Genomic DNA, 26,848 nt, shown 5'->3' on the forward strand with positions numbered 1-26,848 from the left:
GTTGCAGCGTTTCGCGCTAATCGAGAACGCGCAAGTCGAGGGACCACTGTATTCCAATTGTATTCTACTCTATATTCCAATATTCTATTCTATTAGAATATTCCTATTCTATTATTTTTTATATTCTATTCTTTCTACTCTAGTCTACTCTCTATATTCCAATATTCCTATTCTATTCCTATAGAATAGGAATATTGGAATGTAGAGTTGTTTATTGATTGATTTTGTCCAATACACAATGAGGGTTTTAGTGGGTATACACATAGTAAAATATATCTAAGAAAGAAGATACTGTATATCTATTTATTTATTTATTACTTGTTTGTTTTGTCCAATACACAATAATACACAATGAGGGTTATAGAGGATATAATCAGGTAGAATGCATTAACGGGGGAATAGAGGAGAAAATAAAGGAGTGAAATATAACTATGAGAGAATAGCAGGAAAAGATAAAGGGATAGAAGAGAAGATATAGGAGGGATATAGGAATAAAATATATCAATGAAAGAATAGAAGAAGAGATATAGCGGGGCGCACGAGCCGAACGAGGAGGGGGGAGCCGTAAGCGACTTGAGCGCGGTGCTCGCCCGAGCACGTGGGAACGCGCGTCCAAAGGACGCGTGTCGACCCAAACCTAACGAGGGGGGGGAGCAGCTCAAGGACCAAACACGAATTTTGTGTCCGTGACACAATTATCGGGACCGACGCCTTTCTCATGGGGGGGGGGGCTCTCAATGAGGGGGAGGAGAAAGGAAAGAAAAGGGGAGGTGGGGGAAAAAAAAGGACGACGCTCCCCCTCACGACCCGAGCCCCGTGCGAGGGACTGCCTCGCGCGGGGCATGACGGGAATCTCTCCTGCTGGGTTGTTGTGCTTTTTTTGCTTTCCCCCTCCTTTTATTTGGCGGGAGCGTCCCCGCCCCCTCGAGCCGAGCGTCCAGATTGGCGGCAGTCGCTCGGGTTGCCGGGGCGACGCGCTCCGCCCCCGGTGACGCGAGAGGGGCGGGCAGCTGAGAGCGAGAGAGGGGGGAGCGCGCGTGCGCGTTCCCGCGTCTTTGCCCCCCTCCCTCAGCGGCTCCCCTCAGCGGCTTCTCCGTCCTTGGCGGCGGCGGCGGCGGCGGGTGAGGCGCGGGAGCCGAGCCCGGGCAGCATGGTGATGGCCGAGCCCCGGCGGCTTCCTCCGGCCGCCGCGCTGCTCCTGCAGCCCCCGCCGCCGCCGTCGTCCTGCTCGTCGCCGGCGGCGGCTCAGCCTCAGCCCCAACCGCCCCGCGGGGCTTCGGTGCCGGTGCGCGTCGGCTTCTACGAGATCGAGGGCACGCTGGGCAAGGGCAACTTCGCCGTGGTCAAGCTGGGCCGGCACCGCATCACGCGCAGCGAGGTGAGAGAGCGAGAAAGCCAGGGAAGGTCGTGGGGACGCGGCGCCGGAGACACGTGTCTGTGTGGCGGGGGGGGGGGGGCAGGGAGGAGGGGGCCGAAGAAGGTGAGGAGCGGAGGGGGCTTCCCGAAATGAATTATTTTATCCATTTAATTTGACTTCTTTGCCGCCCAATCCCGAAGGGCTCAAGAAGAAAAGAATTACAGGACAATAAAAGAAGTCCAGAAATATGAAAAATCCTAATAAAACTAGTATAAAATGGACACAACAACATGCATGCACACGAATCCTGCACATTCATATTGAATGGAGGGGAGGGCGCAAAGAATCAGTCAGGGGATCCCCATAGCTTTGGGGGTGGGGGGATCTTGCCCTTCAAGCTGCCTCCCCACCCTTTGGGATCTGGAGCAGGGATCCAGTAAGTGGATCCCCATGGCTTGGGGGGAGGTCCTGCTTTTCCACCTCCTCCCGACCCTGTCCCATGTTGGGGACCCTAAATTGGGTGGGTGGGGGATCATTAAGGGGATCCCCATAGCTTTGGGGAGGGGGAGATCTTGCTCTTCAATAAACGGATCCCCTTCGACTTGGGGGAGATCCTGCTCTTCAATCTGGCTCCCCACCCTGCCCCACATTTGGGAGCCTACATTTGGGAGGGGGATCGGTCAGGGGATCCTCATAGCTTTGGGGAGGGGGGATCCTGCTCTTCAATATACCTCCCCACCATTTGGGGTGTGAAGTTGGGGGAAGCAGGGATCCAGTATGTGGATCCCCTTGGCTTGGGGGAGATCCCGCTCTTCAATCGGCTTCCCCCTCCCGACCCTGCCTCACATTTGGGACCCTAAATTGTGGGGGCAGAGGATCAATCGGGATCCCCATAGCTTTGGGGAGGGAGGGGGAATCTTGCTCTTCGATCTGCCTCTCCACCCTTTGGGATCTGAAGCAGGGATCCAGTAAGCAGATCCCCTCCGAGGGGGAGATCCGGCTCTTCAATATGCCTCCACTCCATACCCTGTCCCTAAATTGGGGGTGGGGGAGAGGAGGGGCACCCACATAGCTTGAGGGGGGGGGTCCCCCTCCCCTGTGATGTTGTGACATGCACACCCCCCTCCGAGTTGGGACTGCAGTGATGCTGCAGATCGACCGGCTCTGCTGCCCACCTGGCCCAGGGCAGAAGGAATACACACAACACCAACACAAATATAATAATAATTATTAATTAATGGGGGGGGGGGGGTGAGCTGTCGGGGTCAGGGTTCCCCGAAAGAAAAGATCAAACAGGGCACCTGTGAGGGTTCTCGGTCATCCAGGTTGTCCCGAAGGTCAAAAGCAAAGACAATCCAGTAGCCTTTTTGGGGGGAGGGGGGTTGGACGGGGAAGCAGCTTTGGGACAGCGAGGGGGTGCAGACCCTGAAAGGGGGACCCCCCACACACACGCCGATTGCCTGGTGCAGAGGTGCCCCCCCAGATGTGTGGAGCTCGGCTGACTTTGGAAGCGGTGCCCTTGGTCTCCTCCCGGCTCTCGTGACAAACGCTGCTTCAGACCTTTTCAGAGATCTCTGTGGATCCCATGATAAGATCATCTGGGGGAAGGTTCCCCTAGATTCAAAGGAGACCCTCGTAGAAGGTAGCAGACAGGAGATTAGTGGCAGGTTCAAACACGTTGGCTTTTCTACCTGGGATTCTTTCCTCGATGCACGGAACCCTCACACAACTCTTAAGTCAAGAACTGAGAAACTTTATTTATTCTTTTTCTTCCTTCCTTGTTTATGCTTTGTTGTAATTTCTTGGCTGGGCTGTCGTGAGCCACCCAGGGTATTTTTTCTACAATTGGGGAGCGTACGCATTTTATGTGTCAGTCAGCCAGATGTTCAAACTGGATTTGGTATTTTTTATCCACCTTTCGGTTCCTTTCCAAGCACCTGACATTGGCAAACGTGGTTTAATGGTGTTAAAGGGGGTCACAGAATATATATAGGCTGATCCAAATTGCAATTGATTGATGGAGATTTTTTTTGTCAATGCCGAAGGTATTCGTGGGCCGCTCCATTTGTTTTCGGGATTGCAGCCAAGGCACCTGTCACTATCGGTGTTGCCTTTGTTTTCTTGCTACTACTACTACTACTTTAAAAATGGTTGTTTGTGGATGTTGACTATGTAAAACCTGGAATGACATAAACAAAAATTGAATCTGTGTGCGCTACACTTGTAAGGGGCTTTGGAAACCTTGTAGCTTTTGTGTTTCTTTCTTAAAAGGTAAATAATAATAAAATACAGTATTCTACTGCCTCTCCTGATTATGAGAAATTGTAGTAGGTGCTCCAAGGAAAAACGTGGGAGGCTGCCAAAGACGATGTGAGGACCACCACCTCGATAAGCAGCTCCTTTGGAAAAGAGAGAGGGAGGTCTTTCTCACATTGGAGATCCCCGGCCCTCTTTCCTCCTATCTCCAAATAATTAGGGTGCACCCACCAGTGTTCCCTCTAATTTTTTTTTTGGGGGGGGGTGGAAAAGTGTAGTGTCTGAGCGGCAGTCCCTTTGGGACTGGGCAGCACAAAAATAATAAATAATAAACAAACAAATAAACAAACAAATAAAAAACCCACCCTGTTTTGCCTCAGAGAATTTCAAAATAAAATACTGTACTGTGTGTCTATAACAGTGAGCTCATAATAGGGCAACTCTGTCAATATCAAAATGCCACTTAAATAGTGGAGCTACTTTCAAACTAGATTTTGATTTTCTTTCTCTCTTCCTTACTCCCATTCTTTTTCTTTCTCTTTTCCTTCCTCTCTTTTTTCTATCTGTTTCTCTCTCTTCCTCTCTTCTTCTCTCTCTCCTTCCCTCTCACTCTTTCCCTCTCGGCCTCTGGGCAGGTTTGGAAAACTCTGAGTTGATGATGATTTTTAAGTGAGCGATTGCTCACTGCTCAGCTTAGAGGGAACTATGGCACCCACAGGGTGTAGATCAGTGTTTCCCAACCTTGGCAACTTGAAGATATCTGGACTTCAACTCCCAGAATTCCCCAGCCAGCGAATGCTGGCTGGGGAATTCTGGGAGTTGAAGTCCAAATATCTTCAAGTGGCCAAGGTTGGGAAACACTGGTGTAGATGACAATGCTCTCTGGTGGCAGCTGAATATGTTTCTCACACTTTGTGCATGAACATGACTGAAAGGAAAGTCTTCAAAAAGAAAGACATCTTTCCAAGATCAAAGGGCCTCCACTCTTTGCTTCATTTCTGGATGGTCTTTGGCTCTCGATTCAGGGAAAGCTCCATGGACATGAAAATAGCTTCCTCCAAGGTGTAGATCCAGGGATGGGTTCTAGTGGAACTTGCTATGCCAGATCCTTCGGAAGTGGAGTATATTTTGGAAATGAGCCTTATCCGAAGGAAAAAGAATAGAATAGAATTCTTTGTTGGCCAAGTGTGATTGGACACACAAGGAATTTGTCTTTGGTGCAGATGCTCTCAGTGTACATAAAAGAAAATATAGATTTGTCAAGGATCATGAGGTACAACACTTAATGATTGTCATAGGAGTCAAATAAGCAGTCGGGAAACAATATTAATAAAAATCTTAGGACACAAGCAACAAGTTACAGTCATACAGTCATAAGTGGGAGGAAATGGGTGATAGGGACAATGAGAAAAAACTAGTAGACTTAGTAAATAGTCTGACAGTGTTGAGGGAATTATTTGTTTAGCAGAGTGATGGCATTCAGGGAAAAAATGTTCTTATGTCTAATTGTCTTGGTGTGCAGTGCTCTGTAGCGACATTTTGAGAGTAGGAGTTAAAACAGTTTATGTCCAGGATGCGAGGGGTCAGTCAATATTTTCACATCCCTCTTTTTGATTCGTGCAGTAAACAGGTCCTCAATGGAAGGCAAGTTGGCAGCCATTGTTTGATTCCCTTCTGAAGTCTGTGTCGGTCTTGTTGGGTTGCAGAACCGAACCAGAAAATTATAGAGGTGCAGATGACAGACTCAATGATTCCTCTGTAGAACTGGATCAGCAGCTCCTTGGGTAGTTTGAGCTTCCTGAGTTGGTGCAGAAAGAACATCCTTCGTTGTGCTTTCTTGATGACGTTATTGATTGCTGACCATTTTAGGTCTTGAGATATGATAGAACCTAGAAATTCGAAAGTCTCTACTGTTGATACTGTGTTGTCTAGTATTGTGAGAGGTGGTAGGATGGGAAGGTTTCTCCTAAAATCTACCACCATTTCTACCATTTTGAGTGACAGACTAAACCAGAGGTCTCCAACCTTGGCCACTTTAAGACTTGTGGGACTTCAACTCCCAGAATTGAAGGTCCACAAATTTAAAAGTGGCCAAGGTTGGACACCCCTGATCTAAACCACCCTCCCATGGAAACTCCAGTGATATCAAGAAGCTTCAAAAAGAGCTAAAATCCAGGATGTTCTTCAGAAGAATAAATGTTGAACCTACTTTCTGAAATTCAAAGAGTTTCCTCCAAAAGGGACAGAAGTGAGGAACCTTGGGGGAATCAGAAATGGTATCCTGAGGATGTGGAACTTTAGAACCAACTGCCAAAAAAGGCGGAGGAAGGAACAACCCAAGAGCAACAGTTGTGAGATCAATGTCATGAGTTGAGATGGGTGATAAAGCATCTTGAAGACAAGTTGATGGTTCTGAAAAGGGATTTTCTTCGCCGATGATCTTGAGATGAAGTTGCTTGAAAACATGACTCTTCAAAGAGATTTGGAATTAAGAATAAAGAGGTGGGGATTTATGATTCATTTTGGAGAGGAAATTCGAGAAACCTATTGGAGAAATGAGATAAATTTGGAGGGATGGTGGTGGTAGAAAAATACTGTAATTTTCCAAGAATTCAATCAGAATATTTGCTGGAAGGGACCTTGGAGGTCTTCTAGTCCAGTCCCCTACTCAAGCAGGAGACAGACGAGTGGGCTGCCCAGTCTCTTCCTAACAACCTCCCGTGTTGGAAGACCCACAAATTCTGAAGACAACGTCCGTTCCACTTGTCCTCACTGTCGGGAAACCTCTCCTTACTTCCAGGTTGCTTCTCTCTCTTGATTAATTTCCATCTATCATATCTTCTCTCGCCTTTTGGTGCTTTGGAAAATAAATAAGTGGATGAATAAATCTCGTAATAAAAATAATTTGAAAATCAATCTGGATTCAGGAAAGAGGACGTGACCCCTTATAACAACTACTTGAGCTTTGGAGATACGAGCCGACAACTACAATGATGCCAGTTTTTTAACTGCTAACCAGAAGCGTGGTCCATTTTCCCAACAGTTTCTGATTTCTGGTGACTCTTAGATGGCACAAATCCACTTTTTCACTGCTAGGCCTTTGCCCTTGCAGCCCTTGCTCGCAGTAGCTGAGAATACTGGAAACTGCAGTTTAATGTTTCCAAATGTAAAATAATGCACTTGGGGAAAAGGAATCCTCAATCTGAGTATTGCATTGGCAGTTCTGTGTTAGCAAAAACTTCAGAAGAGAAGGATTTAGGGGTCGTGATTTCTGACAGTCTCAAAATGGGTGAGCAGTGTGGTCGGGCAGTAGGAAAAGCAAGTAGGATGCTTGGCTGCATAGCTAGAGGTATAACAAGCAGAAAAGGGGAGATTGTGATCCCCTTATATAGAGCGCTGGTGAGACCCCATTTGGAGTACTGTGTTCAGTTCTGGAGACCTCACCTACAAAAAGATATTGACAAAATTGAACGGGTCCAAAGACGGGCCACAAGAATGGTGGAAGGTCTTAAGCATAAAACGTATCAGGAAAGACTTCATGAACTCCATCTGTAGAGTCTGGAGGACAGAAGGGAAAGGGGGGACATGATCGAAACATTTAAATATGTTAAATAGTTAAATAAGGTTCAGGGGGGAAGTGTTTTTAATAGGAAAGTGAACACAAGAACAAGGGGGCACAATCTGAAGTTAGTTGGGGGAAAGATCAAAGGCAACATGAGAAAATATTATTTGACTGAAAGAGTAGTAGATCCTTGGAACAAACTTCCAGCAGACGTGGTTGGTAAATACACAGTAACTGATTGTAAACATGCCTGGGATAAACATAGATCCATCCTAAGATAAAACACAGGAAATAGTATAAGGGCAGACTAGATGGACCATGAGGTCTTTTTCTGCCGTCAGTCTTCTATGTTTCTATGTTTCTAATAGAATGGGTTGCATGGTTTTTGTTCTCTATCTCTCTTTTTTTGCCATCCCTGCATCAGAAAAGGAGAACAGCTAGTCTGGGCCTGTCCTAATCCTGCACCCTCTCTGTCTTTCTTTAGCTAGTAAATCCGTTTGCTTATTTGGAAAGGAAGATAAAGGAAAGAGAACCATTTTCTTTGCCCCTTTTCTTCCAAAGTGCAAAAAAGCTGGTTGGCAGCTTTTCGAGAAACCTCCGTTTCTTTTGTGATTAGCAGGAAAATTCTCCGGAGGCCTTAGCCCCGGGGCCTAATCTGGAGGCAGGTATTCAAAGTGTGATTGTTGTACGCAGCAGGGATGGATTGTCTCAGCCAGCCCTTAAACTGCTTGGACAAGTGTGGTAACAGCTGTGGGAGCAGCTTTGTGGTTCCACTTGTTAACTATCATAAAATCACACCTCACATGTTAATGGTGCGGTTTTCCGCAGAATGCAACCTCCTTTCTCCAGAATCCAGCATTGGCAGAGTACCGTATTTTTCAGAGTATAAGACACACCTTTTCCCCCCTTGAAAGAGGGTGGAAAGGTCAGGGGGTCTTATGCACTGAATATAGCCACTAGAAGCCACACCCTGCACCCCATTTTTATGAAAAATGGGCCTGATTTTCGCAAAAATGGGGTGCGCAGAAGGTTTGGGAGGCCTGCAGGGTGTTCCTGGGAGCTGGGGAAGGCAAAACACCCCTGTTTTTACAAAAGAGAGGCCTATTTTTGCAAAAAAATGGGGCAAGCAGGGTGTTTGGGAAGCCTGCAGAGTGCTATTTATTTATTTATTTGTTTATTCATTTGTTTATTCATTCATTCATTCAATTTTTATGCCGCCCTTCTCCTTAGACTGAGGGCGCCTTACAACCTGTTAGCAATAGCGCTTCTTAACAGAGCCAGCCTATTGCCCCCACAACCTGGGTCCTCATTTTACCCACCTCGGAAGGATGGAAGGCTGAGTCAACCTTGAGCCGGTGATGAGATTTGAACCACTGACCTTCAGATCTACAGTCAGCTTCAGTGGCCTGCAGTACAGCACTCTACCTGCTGCGCCACCCCGGCTCTTATACCTCTTTGAAATCCTGGTGCATCTTATACACTAGTGCAGGGGTAGGCAAAGTTGGCTGTTCTATGACATGTGGACTTCATCTCCCAGAATTCCTGAGCTAGAATGATGGGCTCAGGAATTCTGGGAGTTGAAGTCCACAAGTCATAGAAGAGCCAACTTTTGCCTATCCCTGCACTAGTGCGTGTCATAGTTTGAAAAATCCTGCTTTAAGGACGTTGTTTTGGAAAGGCAAACGGTCTGTTATGTTCAGTGTGAAGGTTTTGGGGGCATACAGAGGACAGGTGTAATCATACAGGGACTCTTCAACTTACAACTAAGTTTGTTTAGTGACCATTCGAACTTACAACGGCGCTGGGGGAAAAGTGACTTACAACCATGTGAATTCACACTCTTGGCAATTGATTTGTATATATGTCAGTTTCTTAGGGGTCACAAGTGTCAATTTATATAGAAACATAGAAGTCTGACGGCAGAAAAAGACCTCATGGTCCATCTAGTCTGCCCTTATACTATTTCCTGTATTTTATCTTAGGATGGATCTATGTTTATCCCAGGCAGGTTTACATTCAGTTACTGTGGATTTATCTACCACGTCTGCTGGAAGTTTGTTCCAAGCATCTACTACTCTTTCAGTCAAATAATATTTTCTCATGTTGCCTTTGATCTTTCCCCCAACTAACTTCAGATTGTGTCCCCTTGTTCTTGTGTTCACTTTCCTATTAAAAATACTTCCCTCCTGAACTTTATTTTACCCTTTAATATATTTCAATATTTCGATCATGTCCCCCCCTTTCCCTTCTGTCCTCCAGTCCAGACTATACAGATTGAGTTCATGAAGTCTTTCCTGATAAGTTTGATGCTGAAGACCTTCCACCATTTTTATAGCCCGTCTTTGGACCCGTTCAATTTTATCCATCTCTTTTTGTAGGTGAGGTCTCCAGAACTGAACACAGTATTATTCCAAATGGGGTCTCACCAGCGCTCTATACAGCCCACTCTAAGCGGTTTACAGAATCAGCCTGATTGCCCCCAGCAATCTGGGTCCTCATTTGATTGACCTTGGAAGGATGGGAGGCTGAGTCAACCTTGAGCCTACCCAAATTGGATCTGCCAAACTGCTGGCAGCCGGGGATCAGCAGAAGTAGCTTGAAACACTGCCCTCTAACCACTGCACCACCGTGGGTCACTACCTATGATTTGCTATATCAGTGTTTCCCAACCTTGGCAGCTTGAAGATATCTGGACTTCAACTCCCAGAATTCCCCAGCCAGCAAATGCTGGCTGGGGAATTCTGGGAGTTGAAGTCCAAATATCTTCAAGTTGCCAAGGTTGGGAAACACTGTGCTAGATAAAGAAGTGGCTGTGTTAAACATTGCAAGAACAATTAAAAGCAGTCACATTAAATTGAGACATCCAGTGGGGTTTTTAAAGGTTCCTGGTAGAAACCAGTTAATGCAAACACCCAAACAAAGATTGAATAGATTGCTGGTCAATTTATTGAAAGTAATACAGATTTAATAAATAATGACCTTGAAAAAAAACCCTGACAGCGTCACTACTTCCAATGGGAACTCTACAGATATCACTTCTCCATTCATTCAGAAAACTGCGTCAAGTAAAGTGATCTGCATTGAGCTGTGGAGGAAAAGGTCCATTTTTTGGTGGCCAAAAAGAACAATTCTCTGGCATTTACATCCCGCCGTTTAATCGGGGCTGATCTTTCCTTTTAGGAGCGCTGGCATTTAAATAGCAGTTTGTGGCCGCGGTGCCTTTAGCCAAGGCATAAAGACTAATGACTAAATTGGTTTACAGCCTGTCGCTCCATCGCTGGTCCCTAAAGCGGAATCCATCGGAAGATGGATATTTTGGAAGAGAAGCAAAAGTTTTCCAACTGGTCCTGTAGTCATAAGGAGAGGCCATGCTGGTTTACTATCTACGTCTCTGCCAGCAGGGAGGTGACACGGAGCTGGGTCCAGGAGATTGTCAACGCTTCTTTGGGGAGGGGGTCCTTTCCGGATCCCTAGAAGGAGGCACTTGTGCGCCCCCTCCTCAAGAAGCCTTCCCTGGACCCAGCCATTCTTAACAACTACCGGCCAGTCTCCAACCTTCCCTTTATGGGGAAGGTTTATTTATTCATTCATTCATTCATTCATTCATTCATTCATTCATTTATTTATTTATTTATTGGGTTTGTATGCTGCCCCTCTCCGCAGACTCGGGGCGGCTAACAACAGTGGTAAAAAAACATGAACAATCCAATTAATAAAAACAACTAAAAAACCCTTATTAAAAAGAACCAAACATACACACAAACATACCATGCATAACTTGTAATAGCCTAGGGGGAAAGGATAACTTAACTCCCCCATGCCTGGCGACAAAGGTGGGTCTTAAGTAATTTGCGAAAGACAAGGAGGGTGGGGGCCGTTCTAATCTCTGGGGGGAGTTGGTTCCAGAGGGCCGAGGCCGCCACAGAGAAGGCTCTTCCCCTGGGGCCCGCCAAACGGCATTGTTTAGTCGACAGGACCCGGAGAAGGCCAACTCTGTGGGACCTTATCGGCCGCTGGGATTCATGCGGTAGAAGGCGGTTCCGGGTGTATTCTGGCCCAATGCCAGGTTGTTGAGAAGGTAGTGGCGCTCCAACTCCAACGGCCCTTGGATTATCTAGGTCCTCAGCAGTCAGGATTCAGGCCCGGCTACAGCACGGAAACTGCTTTGGTCGCGTTGATGGATGATCTCTGGCGGGCCCGGGACAGGGGTTTATCCTCTGTCCTGGTGCTTCTTGACCTCTCAGCGGCTTTCGATACCATCGACCATGGTATCCTTCTGCGCCGGCTGGAGGGGTTGGGAGTGGGAGGCACTGTTCTTCAGTGGTTCTCCTCCTACCTCTCCGGTCGGTTGCAGTCGGTGTTAGTGGGGGGTCAGAGGTCGACCTCAAGGTTACTCCCTTGTGAATTTGTATTATGTATTGTTTTCTGTTGCTGTTGTGAGCCGCCCCGAGTGTGCAGAGAGGGGCAGCATACAAATTTAATAAATAAATAAATAAATAATCGTGATGTTTCTTCCAGGGCCCTTGGTTCATTTAGACAGGAGGGATTCATAAGTGGGGATTGGTTTTATCTGCTTTCTATTCGTACGTTTCCAATGTAGAATTCCCACTCAAGTAGACTTTTTGAGCATTAAATCGCACCACGCTTTTCATTGCTCTGCCCGGAACAGAGATTGCGTGTGTTTAAAGCTATGTGCTGCCTCATTTAGCATCCTCTTATATACAAGAAGAATGTTGCTATGTCATCTTAAACATTAGCCTGGGATGAGGTTTACAGAAATGGATTTTCATAAATGTTCTGCCCCACACTTTAGCTGTGCAGTCAAGAAAACAAAATTCAGGAGTTTCCGCTTTGGGGGTTCAGAATGCTGCTTGATCTTAACTATAGGTTGTGTTTGAAAATCCAGTTTTAATAGAATAGAATAGAATTTTATTGGCCAAGTGTGATTGGACACACAAGGAATTTGTCTTGGTGCAGATGCTCTCAGCGTACATAAAATAAAATATACTGTACATTTGTCAAGAATCATGTGGTACAACACTTAATGATTGTCATAGGGGTCAAATAAGCAATGAAGAAGCAATATTAATAAAAATCTTAGGATATAAGCAACACGTTACAGTCATACAGTCAACATGGGAGGAAATGGGTGAAAGGAATGATGAGAAAAACTAGTAGAATAGAAGGGCAGATTTAGTAGAAAGTCTGACAGTGTTGAGGGAATTATTTGTTTAGCAGAGTGATGGCGTTCGGGAAAAAAACTGTTCTTGTGTCTAGTTGTCTTGGTGTGCAGTGCTCTGTAGCGACGTTTTGAGGGTAGGAGTTGAAACAATTTGTGTCCAGGATGTGAGGGGTCAGTAAATATTTTCCCCGCCCTCTTTTTGACTCGTGCAGTCTACATGTCCTCAATGGAAGGCAGATTGGCAGCAATTGTTTTTTCTGCAGTTCTGATTCTCGTCTGTGTCGGTCCTGTTGGGTTGCAGCACCAAACCAGACAGTTATAGAGGTGCAGATAATACTAAGAGAAGCCCCCGGGACCCCTCGTTTCAACCCTGAGCTACAAATTTTCTCCTTAATTAATACAGATCTTCCAATTCCCATCAAGTCAATGTGGTCAAGGGTGCCATAGACATTTGACTAGGTGGAGACCAGATGGAGACCTCACCTACAAAAAGATGCTGATAAAATTGAACGGGTCCAAAGACGGGCTACAAAAATGGTAGAAGAATAGAATAGAATGGAATAGAATAGAATAGAACTTTATTGGCCAAGTGTGATTGGACACACAAGGAATTTGTCTTGGTGCAGATGCTCTCAGCGTACATAAAATAAAATATACATTTGTCAAGAATCGTGTGGTACAACACTTAATGATTGTCATAGGGGTCAAATAAGCAATGAAGAAGCAATATTAATAAAAATCTTAGGATATAAGCAACAAGTTACAGCCATACAGTCAACATGGGAGGAAATGGGTGGTAGGAATGATGAGAAAAACTAGTAGAATAGAAGGGCAGATGTAGTAACTGAATTTAAACATGCCTGGGATAAACATAGATCCATCCTAAGATAAAATATAGGAAATAGTATAAAATAGTATAAGGGCAGACTAGATGGACCAGAGATTTCTGAAGTTCTCTCACAGACAAACCTCAGGAAAGGGGGTGATTCGCTGGATAAAATAGTCCATGCAGTGGAATTTGATGCCACGGTGATGAACCTGGTTTAGATCATGACTGTCCACTAACGTTTCAAGTGGAAAAGCTTGGCAGGGCACCACAGGTATAAAGTGATTCGTAGCTTTTTTGCTGTCTTATCAAGCTGAGCTTTGCTGAGGCCCAGCAGAACTTCCTAACAGAAACCTACAATATACTGAAGCCCTGGACGAACTTGGTAGGATGCCCTTTAAAAGCAAAAAAAAAGGTAGAAATATCGCTGGGTGGCCTCCTTCGCGGTAAAGTAGTTGGCGAGAACGTCAGATTGTAATCAGAAGGCTTTGGTGTTAATGTAGCATAGAGTTCCTTTTCCGATTTCAAAAGCTGAAGACGTCCGTGGCATAGACCGCGTTGGCTTTGGTGTGAAGCATCTGACTTACCGAGAAGTGAACTTCTTGGAACTGCAGAGAATAAATTTATTTTGTCATTGTTTGGAAAAGTTATATACACACTGCAGCCAAACGAAATGCTAGAAGGTTTTGCCTTCTCCTTCTGCTCAAGATCCCCATGGGCAATTGGTGGGCCACTGTGTGATGCAGAATAATAATAATTAATAATAATTTATTAGACTTGTATGCTGCCTCTCTCCGAAGACTTGGAGCGGCTAATTTTTCTCCACGCCTACATATACTGTACCTTCAATCTTCAATACAAAACAATATAATATCAATCACCAAATATAATCTTTAAAAATTCTTAATTCATATCTGTGTTCCCTCAATTTTCGCGGGGGATGCGTTCTGAGACCGCCCGCGAAAGTCGAATTTCCGTGAAGTAGAGATGTGGAAGTAAATACACTATTTTTGGCTATGAACAGTATCACAAGCCTTCCCTTAACACTTTAAACCCCTAAAATGCAATTTCCCATTCCCTTAGCAACCATTTAGATTGTTACTCACCATGTTTATTTATTAAAGTTTATTAAAAATATATTTATTAAAGGCGGACGAAGGTTTGGCGATGACATATGACGTCATCGGGCGGGAAAAAACGTATAGGGAAAAAATCCGCAAAGTATTTTTTAATTAATATTTTTGAAAAACCGTGGTATAGACTTTTTGCGAAGTTCGAACCCGCGAAAATCGAGGGAACACTGTACATCATTTATCTCATGCTAACTCCTTTTCTAGTTTTGTCACTTGGGTACAGAGATTGTTTTCTTATTCACATTTAAGACACTGTTAGCTGTTAAGTTTTCTGTTAGCTATTTTCTCTAGCCTAATGAATCTAAACCATAGTGCTTCAATCATTTCCTTATATCCTTACTTATTTCATTCATATTTCTTAACCCTTATTTATAAGTAAATGCCCTTGAGAAAAGAACATTTACTTATCTTCAAACAATGAATATCAATTCCTATCAACTTTTTCGTGCCTTATGTCTATCTCTAACAACACAGGGAAAAAACAATGTACATTTACACAGCTTAAATTACATTAACCTCTTCTCCGTACTGAAGGAGCGGGTCCAGCAGTCACATGGGTTGCTCATGTCCAATCCGGTGGAACTGAGCCTAGTATTAAAAAAGCTTGCCGGATCCGCCCCTTCCCCAGAATTCGCTCAGTTCGCATATCCTGCGGTTGTATTGTGATAGCTCGTTCAACATACTAACACCTTCCCTTCGATCCTTTTCTTCAAAAGTAGTAAGATTTGTTTTATCTTTATTATTTACTTGCACTATAGCGCCAGCCGTTTGCGGCTCGGCTTTTTTTCCTTGGAGAAGTTGCGGTTTCGTTTTTCCCCCGGCGGTTTTGCCGGTTACGATTCCTGCGGCCGCTTGTGGATTCTTCTAATCCTTTGGCCTGGAGGTCCTGGTGCAAGTATTAATCTATTGAATTATTGATTATTTATTGTATACAAAATATTTAAGGGCTTAAGAAATACCTCCTGCGGAGTGAGACGCCTTCTAGTCTCCTGGACTTAGTCGATCGCTTCCCCTTTAAGTAATTACGGAGCGATTTTTTCGGCGCGAAGGCCTTCGCGCCCTTTTTAAATCTAGGCCTCTCGTGTTGGCCTCCTGCCAGCCGCGTAGGCCTCAGTCCACCGCGTGGATCCCGGAGCGGGCCTTGGGGGTCCCAGGCTAAATTCTCCACCGGCTAAGCCTCCAACCAGAGTGCCTTGGTTTACTTAATTACAAAGTTTAGGGAGGCTGGCCCCGCTGGATTTGGGGGCACGAACTCTGGGTTTGCCCAGATTGTCCTCAAGTTTCAGCAGCTTCGAGGCCTCGAAGCAGGATCCATTCCTCTTGGGAAGTCCTTGAAATTCTTCTCCTTATTATTCAGTTATTGGCTCAGCCTTGTCTTCTGTTAATTGTCAGACTATGGCTACTTTTCCCAAGAGAGGCACAACTAAAGGTCCCAGAGAGGCCAGGCCTACAGGCGATGAGATTACTAGTATCCCCCAGGCCTCTTCCTCCTCTTCTCCAGGGGCCCGCCCCTCGACCAAGGTCACCAGGGCCGAGAAGAGAAGGGACCTAGCCCTACAAAAAATCCATGACAAATCAGCAAAACGTTTGAAAGTGCAGGCCCAAGTAATCAGTAGTCAAGACCCCCCAGAGGCTTCTAGTCTACCTCCTTCTGGGGTCCCTGTGTTATCTCTGGATGAGCCAAACCTAGACAGACCCCAACCTAACCTATGGGGCATAGGTCCAGAGGAACCAGATATTATTGAAGATTCCCCCCAGCCAGGATCTTCCCAGGCCTTTAGGGATTCTTCTGCCATTTCTGCTGATATTTCCAGTTTACCTCCTGAGTTCCAGTCTATATTTGCTGTGCTGTCCAAAGCCATTGATGCCAAACTCTCCACCATCAATGAGCTTCCCTTACCTCTTCCTCCTTCTCGTTCCTCCCACCCCTTGGGTTCTTCCCCAGCGGTCAGAGCTCCTATTCAGGATGATTCAGATTCCTCCCAGGATGAATATGAGGATATAGAGGATGATGAGGATGCTTTTCAAGGCTTATCAGATGATGAGGAATCCCAAATAAAGGTTCCTCCTCCAATTACTATTTTTCCCTCTCAATTATTCAAATCTCTCCTCCTCAAAGCTAGAATTTCTACGGGATTAGCGGCCCAGGAGAAACAAACCTCCACTTCCACTGATCCCCCAGAGGAGAATTTACCTTTCTTCACAGAGGAACAGGAGGATAACGAGGTAATTCCTATGCCTAAATTGTTTAAAGATGCTTTACTCAAACAGTGGGAATTTCCAGCATCTGGCCTTAATCCCTCCACCAAGGATAGAAAGTTGTACAAACTTTCCTCTTCCTATGAAGAGCTTCTATCCTTTCCCAAACCAGATGAACCTGTCAAGATTCTTCACTCGGCAGCGGCTGTGCCAGGCGAGGCGGAGGAAGTCCTCCGCCCAGAGGACAAGCGCATTGAGCAAATGCTCAAAAGAGGATTCACCGCTGATTCCTGGGCTATTAAAAGTTCTGCAGCGGCTTCCTTTTTCTCCAGAGCCATGCTGCTGTGGCTTCGCCAACTTCAACAGCATATTCCTCCCGATGACTTGAGAGGTCAACAAGACTTCAACAAGGTCTTTGCAGCTGCCCAGTACGTGGCTGATGCAACCTTGCAATCTACTAGATTTTCTGCTAAGTCTATTGCAGCTTCTACAACGGCAAGAAGACTCCTATGGATTCGCCCTTGGCAAGCGGGAGTTCGCCAAAAGTGGCAGTTATCCCAGGGCCCCTTAAAGCGCGACCTTCTCTTCGGTGATCTTCTGGATCCACTCCTCACGGAGACCACGGACAAGAAGAAAGTTTTGGGTCCAACCACAAAAAAGGCTACCAAAACGCAGTCCTTTCGTCGCCCAGGGCGCCAGCAAGATCAAGCGGCTTCCTATCAGAGATCTCCAGGTCAGTATTCCCCCCGCTTTCGTTCCCAAGGTAGGAACTCCAGGGGTAGAGGGTTTCGCTTCCAAAGGGGAGCTTCCTCTAACAGGGCTTCAAAAAAACCTAGATGGTAATCTTGCCTCCATTCCCATAGGGGGTCGCCTAGCTCATTTCGCCTCAAATTGGCGTCTCACCTCCAAGGACCCTTGGGTCATTGACACTGTTCAAACAGGCCTTCTTTTAGAATTTATTTCTCCTCCCCCTAAACGGTTTATTTCCTGCCCTTCTCCCAGGTCATCCTCAGATTGTAACCGTATGGAGGAGGCCATTTCTCATCTATTGTCCATCAGAGCCATTCAACCGGTCCCTGCCGGTCAGAAGGGCCTAGGTTTTTACTCCATCCTGTTTATGGTTCCAAAGTCCTCCGGAGGTTGGAGAGCTATTTTGGATTTAAAGAAACTAAACCTATTCATCAAATATAGGAAGTTTAAGATGCACTCCTTGTCTTCTATTTTGGCCGCCATTCACTCGGGAGATTTCATGGTCTCCTTAGACCTCACTGAGGCCTACCTTCACATTCCTATAGCCAAATGCCACAAAAAATTTTTACGTTTTTCCTTTCAAGGCAGGCATTTCCAGTATAGGGCGATGCCATTTGGCCTTTCCTCGGCCCCTCGAGTCTTTACAAAGCTCTTGGGGTCCCTGGCGGCCTATATCCGGGCGTCTCCCATCCACATTTTATGTTATCTTGATGATATTTTGATTCATGGGAACTCCCTAGAGAGAGTGAAAACAGACCTTTCTGTCACCATGTCAGTCCTTCAGGACCATGGATTTTCCATCAACTTTGATAAAAGTCACCTCCAACCTTCCACTTCCATTTCTCACCTGGGATCCATTATTGATTCAGAATCCTCCCAGGTTTTTCTCTCTCCCGAGAGAAAACTCAGTATAGTGGAGTTAATTTCTAACATTTTATCTAATGCTTCAGTATCCATAGTTACTCTATCTTCCCTTTTGGGGAAGATGGTGTCATGCATAGGCATCATTCCCTGGGCTCGCCTTCATGCTAGGGAACTCCAGTGGCTCCTGTTGCCTTTTCAGAGATCGGGGCACAGCAACTCAAATCGACGCATTGTCATCCCACTGAGTGTTCGCAGATCCTTCAAGTGGTGGAAGTCTCCGGCCATGGACAGAGGATCCCCGTTCAGGTGCCCGGATCAATTTGTCATCACCACAGATGCCAGTCTATCGGGATGGGGCGCCCACGCCCAGGGGATGATAGCCCAGGGCACGTGGTCCCCGGAGGAAGCTTCCAGGCCAATCAATTGGCTAGAGTTAAGAGCCGTTTCCCTGGCTCTGAAGCATTTCTCTCCTCGCATTCCCAACCGGCACGTTCTCATTCTCACCGACAACATTGCCACAAAAAGCCATATCTGCAGACAGGGGGGCTCGAGATCCAAGGCTCTCATGAGGGAGGCCCTCAAGTTGGGCCTTTGGGCGGAAAAACATCTCCAGTCGCTCCTAGCCGATCACATCTCGGGGAGTCTCAACGTCCAGGCGGATTGGCTATCCCGAGCAACGATAGACCCAGGAGAGTGGAACCTCCATCAAGACCTGTTCCATCAAATCACCCTCAGATTCGGCCTACCAATCCTGGATCTCTTCGCGACCAATGCGAACGCCCAACTCCCTCGCTTCTATTCCAGATTTCCATCCCCGGGAGCGGAAGCAATCAATGCCCTCCGGAGTCCATGGCCTCCAGGCCTACTCTACGCATTTCCTCCAATTCCAATCCTCCCGGACGTGATTCACAAGGTCCTCACCGAGAGGGCCCGAGTAATCGTAATCGCCCCTCATTGGCCCCGCCGGCCCTGGTTCGCGGATCTCCAACAGCTGTCCGTCCAGGACCCTTGGCGACTCCCCGTTTCGGGGGATATGCTGCGGCAGGGGGCCTCTTTCCATCCAGACCCGGAGTGGTTCCACCTCACCGCCTGGCTGTTATCAGGAGAGATCTAGAACTGCGTGGTCATGACCCCGATTCAGTGGAGGTCATTTTAAAGGCCAGAAGGGGTTCGACCAATCGAATCTACGACCACACGTGGTCCAAGTTTCACCAGTGGTGTCTACAGGAAGGTCTCTCCCCTCTGTGCATCCCCATACACAGAATTATTTCCTTCCTTATGCAAGGCTTCCATAAAGGACTTTCCACCAGCACCCTCCGGCGTCATCTGGCAGCCATTTCATCTGTCCTAGGGGGTCCCCGCAGACAGCCTCTCCGATCCTTCCCTGAAGTTCAGGAATTCCTCAAGGGCATAGCCAATCTCAGACCTTCCAAGGTCCACAGGTATCCTTCTTGGGATTTGCCACGGGTTCTCCATTCCCTCATGCAGGCACCATACGAACCCCTAAAATCGGCGTCCCTCAGGTACCTATCCTTTAAGGTAGCATTCCTGGTGGCTATTACCTCTGCCCGACGCATTTCGGAGCTGGCTGCCCTCTCAATCAGGCAGGACCTTTGTCAATTCCATCAGGACAAGGTAGTCTTGCGACTGGACCCCACCTTCTTACCCAAGGTCAGTTCCATGTTCCACAGATCTCAGGATATTGTCCTACCTTCCTTCTGCCTCCAACGAGACCATCCCTTGGCAATTAGATGGCACACCCTGGATCTCACCAGAGCGCTGAGAATATATATCCAACGCACAGGACCCTTTCGGAGGTCAGAAGCACTTTTTGTAGCCTATCATCCCAGAGTCATGGGGGCCAAAGTGTCTTCAACAGTAATAGGCCGTTGGATCAGAGGGTCTATATCTAAGGCCTATGAGTCGGCCTCCCTCTCAGTTCCAAGGAACATCACAGCGCATTCCACCAGGAGCGCAGCCACCTCGGCCGCTTGGGCGACTCAAGCCCCGTTGGAGGAGGTCTGCAAAGCAGCCACTTGGGCCTCGCCAAATTCCTTCATCAGGCACTACAAGATTGATTCTTACGCTTCAGCGGACGCTGCCTTCGGCAGAAGGGTACTCCAATCCGTTATCTCACACGATAGCAAGCTAATCCCACCCTAGGGACCATCTATTGGGTATGTCCCATGTGACTGCTGGACCCGCTCCTTCAGTACGGAGAATAGGCGTTGATTGCTTACCTGAACGCCTCTTCTCGTACGGTGAGCGGGTACAGCAGTCACTTCCCGCCCTTGTATGTGTCTTCTTTACCTTTCTATATCTTTCTTCCTCTAACAATGAGAGTTGAACACTACAGAGCTTCACAACTGAGCCTAGTCTATGGATTCGCGAATTCTGGGGAAGGGGCGGATCCGGCAAGCTTTTTTAATACTAGGCTCAGTTCCACCGGATTGGACATGAGCAACCCATGTGACTGCTGTACCCGCTCACCGTACGAGAAGAGGCGTTCAGGTAAGCAATCAACGCCTATTTCGTTACTTAATCATTATGTTGGGTCTTCCCTTTTCATGTTACAAATATGTCATTTTAGGATATTCTATTCTCGAATGGATTGCAGCTTTTAAATGCTAAAAAAAAAAAGCCTGCTAAAGCCATTTTGTTTTTTATATTCAAGATTTGCCTCTACGATATACTGTCTAGTATACCAAAAAAAATAAAATTCCAAACTTTAACATTTCATTTCATTTTATTGGATTTGTATGCCGCCCTTCTCCGTAGACTCGGGGCGGCTAACAACAGTGGTAAAAACAACATGCGACAATCCAATACTAAAGTAGCTAAAAACCCTTATTTTAAAAACCAATCATACATACAAATGTACCTTACATAAATTGTAGAAGCCTAGGGGGAAAGAATATCTTAATTCCCTCATGCCTGACGACAGAGGTGGGTTTTAAGAAGCTTACGAAAGGCAAGAAGGGTGGGGGCAATTCTAATCTCTGGGGGGAGTTGGTTCCAGAGGGCCGGGGCTGCCATAGAGAAGGCTCTTCCCCCGGGTCCCACCAAACGACATTGTTTAGTTGACGGGACCTGGAGAAGGCCCACTCTGTGGGACCTAATTGGTCGCTGGGATTTGTGTGGCAGAAGGCGGTCCCGGAGATAACCTGGCCCGATGCCATGAAGGGCTTTATAGGTCATAACCAACACTTTGAATTGTGACCGGAAACTGATCGGCAACCAATGCAGACTGCGGAGTGTTGGTGTGACATGGGCATATTTGGGAAAGTCCATGATTGCTCTCGCAGCTGCATTCATAACATTTCTTCTTTTGCCCTTCATCTTCCCCAGCATTGGACTCTTCTCCAGTGAGTCCTTCCTTCTCATTAGGTGGCCAAAGTATTTGAGTTTCAACTTTAGGATCTGGCCTTCCTAAGAGCAGTCAGGGATGATCTCCTCTTCGGTTGACCAGTTGGATCGCCTTGCAGCCTTGGTCCGCAGGGTGCAATGCTTCAGTTCAAAACTGAATTGTCCATTTCTTTTTTTCCCTTCCAAATAATATCGGCCAAAGGCTGGGTTGGCCTTCGTAGTTGGCCCACGGCTCATAGCTGGGATGCTGATGCTTATAATCCCGACAAAACAACTTTCAGAGGATTAGTTGTGTTGTTTATGAACGACAAGCAGTCTCGTAAAACTGCCACCCAGAAAACCACATTCTGGAGTAGCCAAGATCCTGGGATCAGGACCGAATAGTATCTTTGACCCCTTAAGGCAGGGTCTCCCAGCCTTGGCGACCCACTTTGGACCCTGCAACCTTATCCTGGGAATGCACATAATTTATACACAAGAACAAGGGGACACAATCTGAAGTTAGTTGGGGGAAAGATCAAGAGCAACATGAGAAAAATATTATTTTACTGAAAGAGTAGTAGATCCTTGGAACAAACTTCCAGCAGACGTGGTAGATAAAGCCACAGTAACTGAATTTAAACATGCCTGGGATAAACATATATCCATCCTAAGATAAAACACAGGAAATAGTATAAGGGCAGACGAGATGGACCATGAGGTCTTTTTCTGCCGTCAGACTTCTATGTTTCTATGTTTCTATTTGCCTTCGTCCGTTGGCAAGTTTAAGACTTGTGGACTTCAACTCCCAGAATTCCCCTGGCTGGGGAATTCTGGGAGTTGAAGTCCACAGGTCTTAACCCTTGTCAAGATTGGGAAATCCTCTCTTGAGGTGTCACATCCTAGTTGGAAAATGAACAGAGATCTTTATTCTCTTTTATTTGGAAATAATTCGATAGCGCCGGCAGAATGACATCCTGCTGCCAAAACACAAGCCGGGTCCATCTGTTGTGTGTCTCTTCACAAGTGGCTCTGCATCGTTGTGGGTTTGTTTTGTTTGAATGATGCAAGCTGCTTCCTGGGCCTTCTTTTTCCTCCCCCCTGCCCTCCCCTCCGTTTTTCTCTTGGTTTTTTTGGGGTGGGGGGCAATGAATAAGCGTCTCTCCTCTTTTATTTCTAACGTTTCTGGTGATTCATCTTTTTGTCTCCGTTGGAAGCCCTGCTCATCTTAATTATATGTGGTGACATTTTCATAAGCTGGTTATCTGTTGGGTAAACAAGACAAGTGTGGGTTGGAGGCTTCCCCCAGAGAGGTTGGCTTTCAGTTCCCAGCCTTGGGTGCTCGACACAGTTGCTTTGCAGCCTCTCGGCCTTCGATGGTTAGGTGCAGATGTGATTTGAGAGAGAAGTACTTTCCTCACATAAGCCCAAAAGAAGAGGAAGAGGAAAAAGAAGAGGAAGAAGAGGAAGAAGAAGGGAAGGAAGAAGAAGAAGAAGGGAAGGAAGGAAGAAGAAGAGAAGAAGAAGGGAAGGAAGGAAGAAGAAGAAGGCAAGGAAGGAAGAAGAAGAAGAAGGGAAGGAAGGAAGAAGAAAAGAAGAAGAAGAAGGGAAGGAAGGAAGAAGAAGAAGGGAAGGAAGAAGAAGAAGAAGAGAAGGAAGGAAGAAGGGAAGGAAGGAAGAAGAAGAAGAAGGGAAGGAAGAAGAAGAAGGGAAGGAAGGAAGAAGAAAAGAAGAAGAAGGGAAGGAAGGAAGAAGAAGAAGGGAAGGAAGGAAGAAGAAGAAGAAGGGAAGGAAGGAAGAAGAAGGGAAGGAAGAAGAAGAAGAAGGGAAGGAAGGAAGGAAGGAAGAAAGAAAGTAGAAGAAGACGACGACAATATAACTCCAAGTAAATCTAACTTCTGTGAAATCAAACTGTCCATTTAGGAAGCAACACTGACTGACAATCAATTTCACATGTTGCCAGCACATTCAACATTGTACAGAGCAAAGTATTCAATGACAATATTTCATTCATTCCAATCTAGGATGTGTTCTTGGAGGTGTTCCCTTTATATATATATATTTATATATATATTTGAGCAGTGTAGTTTTTACACTGTCCTTGCAGACAGCAAATGAAGCCAGTTAAATTACATGCACCATGAAGAAACATTTTTCTTTGCTCGCCTGTCAATTTTCGCCATTTCTCTTTCTCGAATGGATCGCAGCTTTTAAATACTGGAGGGAGATACCTGCTAGAGCCATTTTGGGTTTTTTTATACTCAAACTTTGCCTCTACGATGTACTGTCCAGTATACAAAAGAGAAAAAAAAGGTACTGTAAAAGTTTGGAATAATGCTGTCTGGATAAAAAGCAACTTCATAAAAACTCAGAAGATTGATAAAGGGGAAAACCAAATAAACCACACTGTGTAATTATGAGCCAAATCTGCCTGCCAACGAGAGAGAGAAAGAGAAAACAATTCATATTGTATTATTTCAGAGGTCGTTCTGCTCTTGTCTGACTCTTCACTCACAATCCACTGTACAGTAATTTCTTTTCAGTCATTCATACCTACATTTTTAAATTTCAATGTTTCTAAACGGTTATGTCTCTTGGTGTATTTGACACAGATTTGTAGGTAGTTTGAATTGTGTTAAGCTAAGTGGTTTAGCTTTTCCTAAGCTGTTGTGGAATAATACACAGGAGTCCTCCACTTACAACGTTTTGCTTAGTGACCAATGTTACAGTGGTATTAAAAAAAAGCATTATAACAGGAAGAAAGGACTATTTTTCACATGGTTTCTTTAACAAACGGGGTGAGAAAAGTTATAAGATGGGGCAAAAGGATTTTGCTTGCCATGTATGTGTGTACGAGTGTATAGTGCATTTCTGGGTATTTTTTACTCAAATGGGGCTTTTACTGTTTTTACTGTTCTTGTTTGACTTCTTATGTATTGTTTTATCTTATTGTTGTAAGTCGCTGTGAGTCCCATGGGATTGGGTGGTGTATTAGATTTGTTACCATGCATTGTTTTTTATCACTGTTGTGAGCTGCCCCGAGTCTACGGAGAGGGGCGGCATACAAATCTAATAAATAATAATAATAATAATAATAATAATAACAACAACAAATAATAATAATAATAACAACAAATAATAACAACAACAACAAACAATAATAATAATAATAGTCAAATAAATTAAAGGTAATTAAAACTCATTTAACAACTTAAATGTTGGACTGAATTTTAAGTCTAGGATGGGGGTCCCCATACTTGGCAACTTTAAGACTTGTGGACCTCAACTCCCAGAATTCTCCAGCCAGCATAGCTGGATGGAGAATTCTGGGAGTTGAAGTCCACAAGTCTTAAAGTTGCCAAGTTTGAAGACCTCTGCTCTAGGATTACCTGTGTGGGTTTTTAAGTATCCGAAACATTAATCATAGTTACAGAGGAAAACATGCAATAAATCCACCCTATTGATTTTGCTTTCTAGTTGCACTTTGTCAAAGGACAGTTTTAGGTTAAATAACCTATTTTTTCTTCCTGTCTCTGAGGATTAGTAGGTGGGGAGATTCCTCCTCCAAGCCCAGAGAATGTGAGTTAAACGTATGACTAATGCACGACATATTAGTCATGTCCTTTTAATAGGAGCAACCTTTGAGGCACATTTGGTGTGAAGCAATGTCTGGTTTATTTATTTGTGGTCTTTCTCGGCCGTGGTCCCTTGCTTGCTTATCCTTCCTTTCCATGATAAACCTCAGACTCCTCTTTGTGGTCCTCAGCTACCACGATAAAGGGTCGATACTTAAGTCTCACTTTAAAGCATTCTCTTCCATTTTTAGCACAAACACAATAAGAGTGTAATGCTCCAGATTAGGTTCGATTAAACTTAATTTAATGTAGCCTGTGCATACAAATCTTCTGGACAAATAGCAATAGCCCTTAGATTTATATATCACTTCACAGTGCTTTCTAAGTGGTTTACAGCAGGGGTCTTAAACTCATGGCCCAACTGCAGCCCTTGGGACAATAGTTTGCGGCCCCCACCTCAATATCAAAGTTTAATGTTAGTGCGGCCCGAGTGTGATACGAATGGCACTTTTCAGTGTTGTGTGGGGAGCTGAAAGTGGTTTCTTCAGTCTTCTATATCTGCTCTATTATTATTATTATTATTAATAATAATAATAATTTAATAATAATTTATTAGATTTGTATGCTGCCCCTCTCCGAAGACTTGAGGAGGCTCACAACAATAATAAAAAACAATATTATAGTGAAACAAATCTAACATTAAAAAGAAGCGTATAAAACCCTATACAAGCATACCATACATAAATTGAATAGGCCCGGGGAAGATATCTCAGTTCCCCCATGCCTGACAACAGAGGTGGGTTTTAAGGAGCTTAAGAAAGGCGAGGAGGGTAGGGGCAGTTCTAATCTCTGGGGGGAGCTGGTTCCAGAGAGTCGGGGCCGCCACAGAGAAGGCTCTTCCCCTGGGGCCCGCCAACCGACATTGTTTAGTTGACGGGACCCGGAGAAGGCCCACTCTGTCGCTGGGATTCGTGATGTTATAGCATCAAGCCTAAAAGTGGTGGGTAGCAAGTTCCTTTGTACTTGGCTTGGTTGTGGTTTGTGAAGGCAGCGTTGGCCTCATCCCTTGTTTCTGTCTCTTTCTAGGTGGCGATAAAAATCATCGACAAATCTCAGCTCGATTCTGTCAACCTAGAAAAAATTTACCGCGAGGTACAGATCATGAAAATGCTGGACCATCCACATATTATCAAACTTTATCAGGTACGTAGCCCTCTCTCGGCCTGTCGAATAGGAAAGTTTAAAAAGCGACAGGGAACTGAACCTTTTTAACGGATGCTGAAGTTTTCCATTGCTGGTTACTGGTTACTTTAGGTGCCTCTGCTTGAAGAAACAGTCCAGTGGGAGCAGGAAGCAAACATTAATCAGCCTGCTCTCTGACTAACAAGCCACGTTGGGGGAAGAATCCTGGCTTAGAGTCTTTTAGGAATGCAGTGAGGCTATTGGCTCTCGCTGAAGTCAGATGGATCAGTGGGATTTCCTCTTTAAGGGGATCCAGTTTAGATTAGATTAGATTAGATTAGATTAGATTTATTGGATTTATATGCCGCCCTTCTCCGCAGACTCGGGGCGGCTCACAACAATAGCAAAAAACAGTACATAGTAACAAATCCAATGCCCACCAATCTAAGTTAAAAAATTCATAAAACAATCCCAATATGTATAAAAAAACAGGCACACAGTCAATCAATCAAACGGCAAAACAATATGGGCAAGGGGGAGATGTTTTAGTTCCCCCATGCCTGACGACAGAGGTGGGTTTTAAGGAGTTTACGAAAGGCAGGGAGGGTGGGGGCAAT

The 26,848-nt window shown here is 45.4% G+C and overlaps 1 protein-coding gene across 1 annotated transcript in view; it reads left to right on the forward strand.

Annotated features, from left to right (window-relative positions):
* The first annotated feature begins 1,091 nt into the window (after positions 1–1,091).
* Positions 1,092–26,848, forward strand: part of SIK2 (salt inducible kinase 2) — an 82,135-nt gene continuing 56,378 nt past the window's right edge. The window contains exons 1-2 of the mRNA XM_070765624.1: positions 1,092–1,378; positions 26,136–26,252. Of these exons, the coding sequence (XP_070621725.1) occupies positions 1,151–1,378; positions 26,136–26,252 (345 nt within the window). The 5' untranslated portion in view covers positions 1,092–1,150. The remainder of the gene's footprint in view (positions 1,379–26,135; positions 26,253–26,848) is intronic.

This window comes from Erythrolamprus reginae, chromosome 12 (genome assembly GCF_031021105.1).
Source record: "Erythrolamprus reginae isolate rEryReg1 chromosome 12, rEryReg1.hap1, whole genome shotgun sequence".
In the NCBI taxonomy this organism is placed as follows: Eukaryota; Metazoa; Chordata; class Lepidosauria; order Squamata; family Dipsadidae; genus Erythrolamprus; species Erythrolamprus reginae.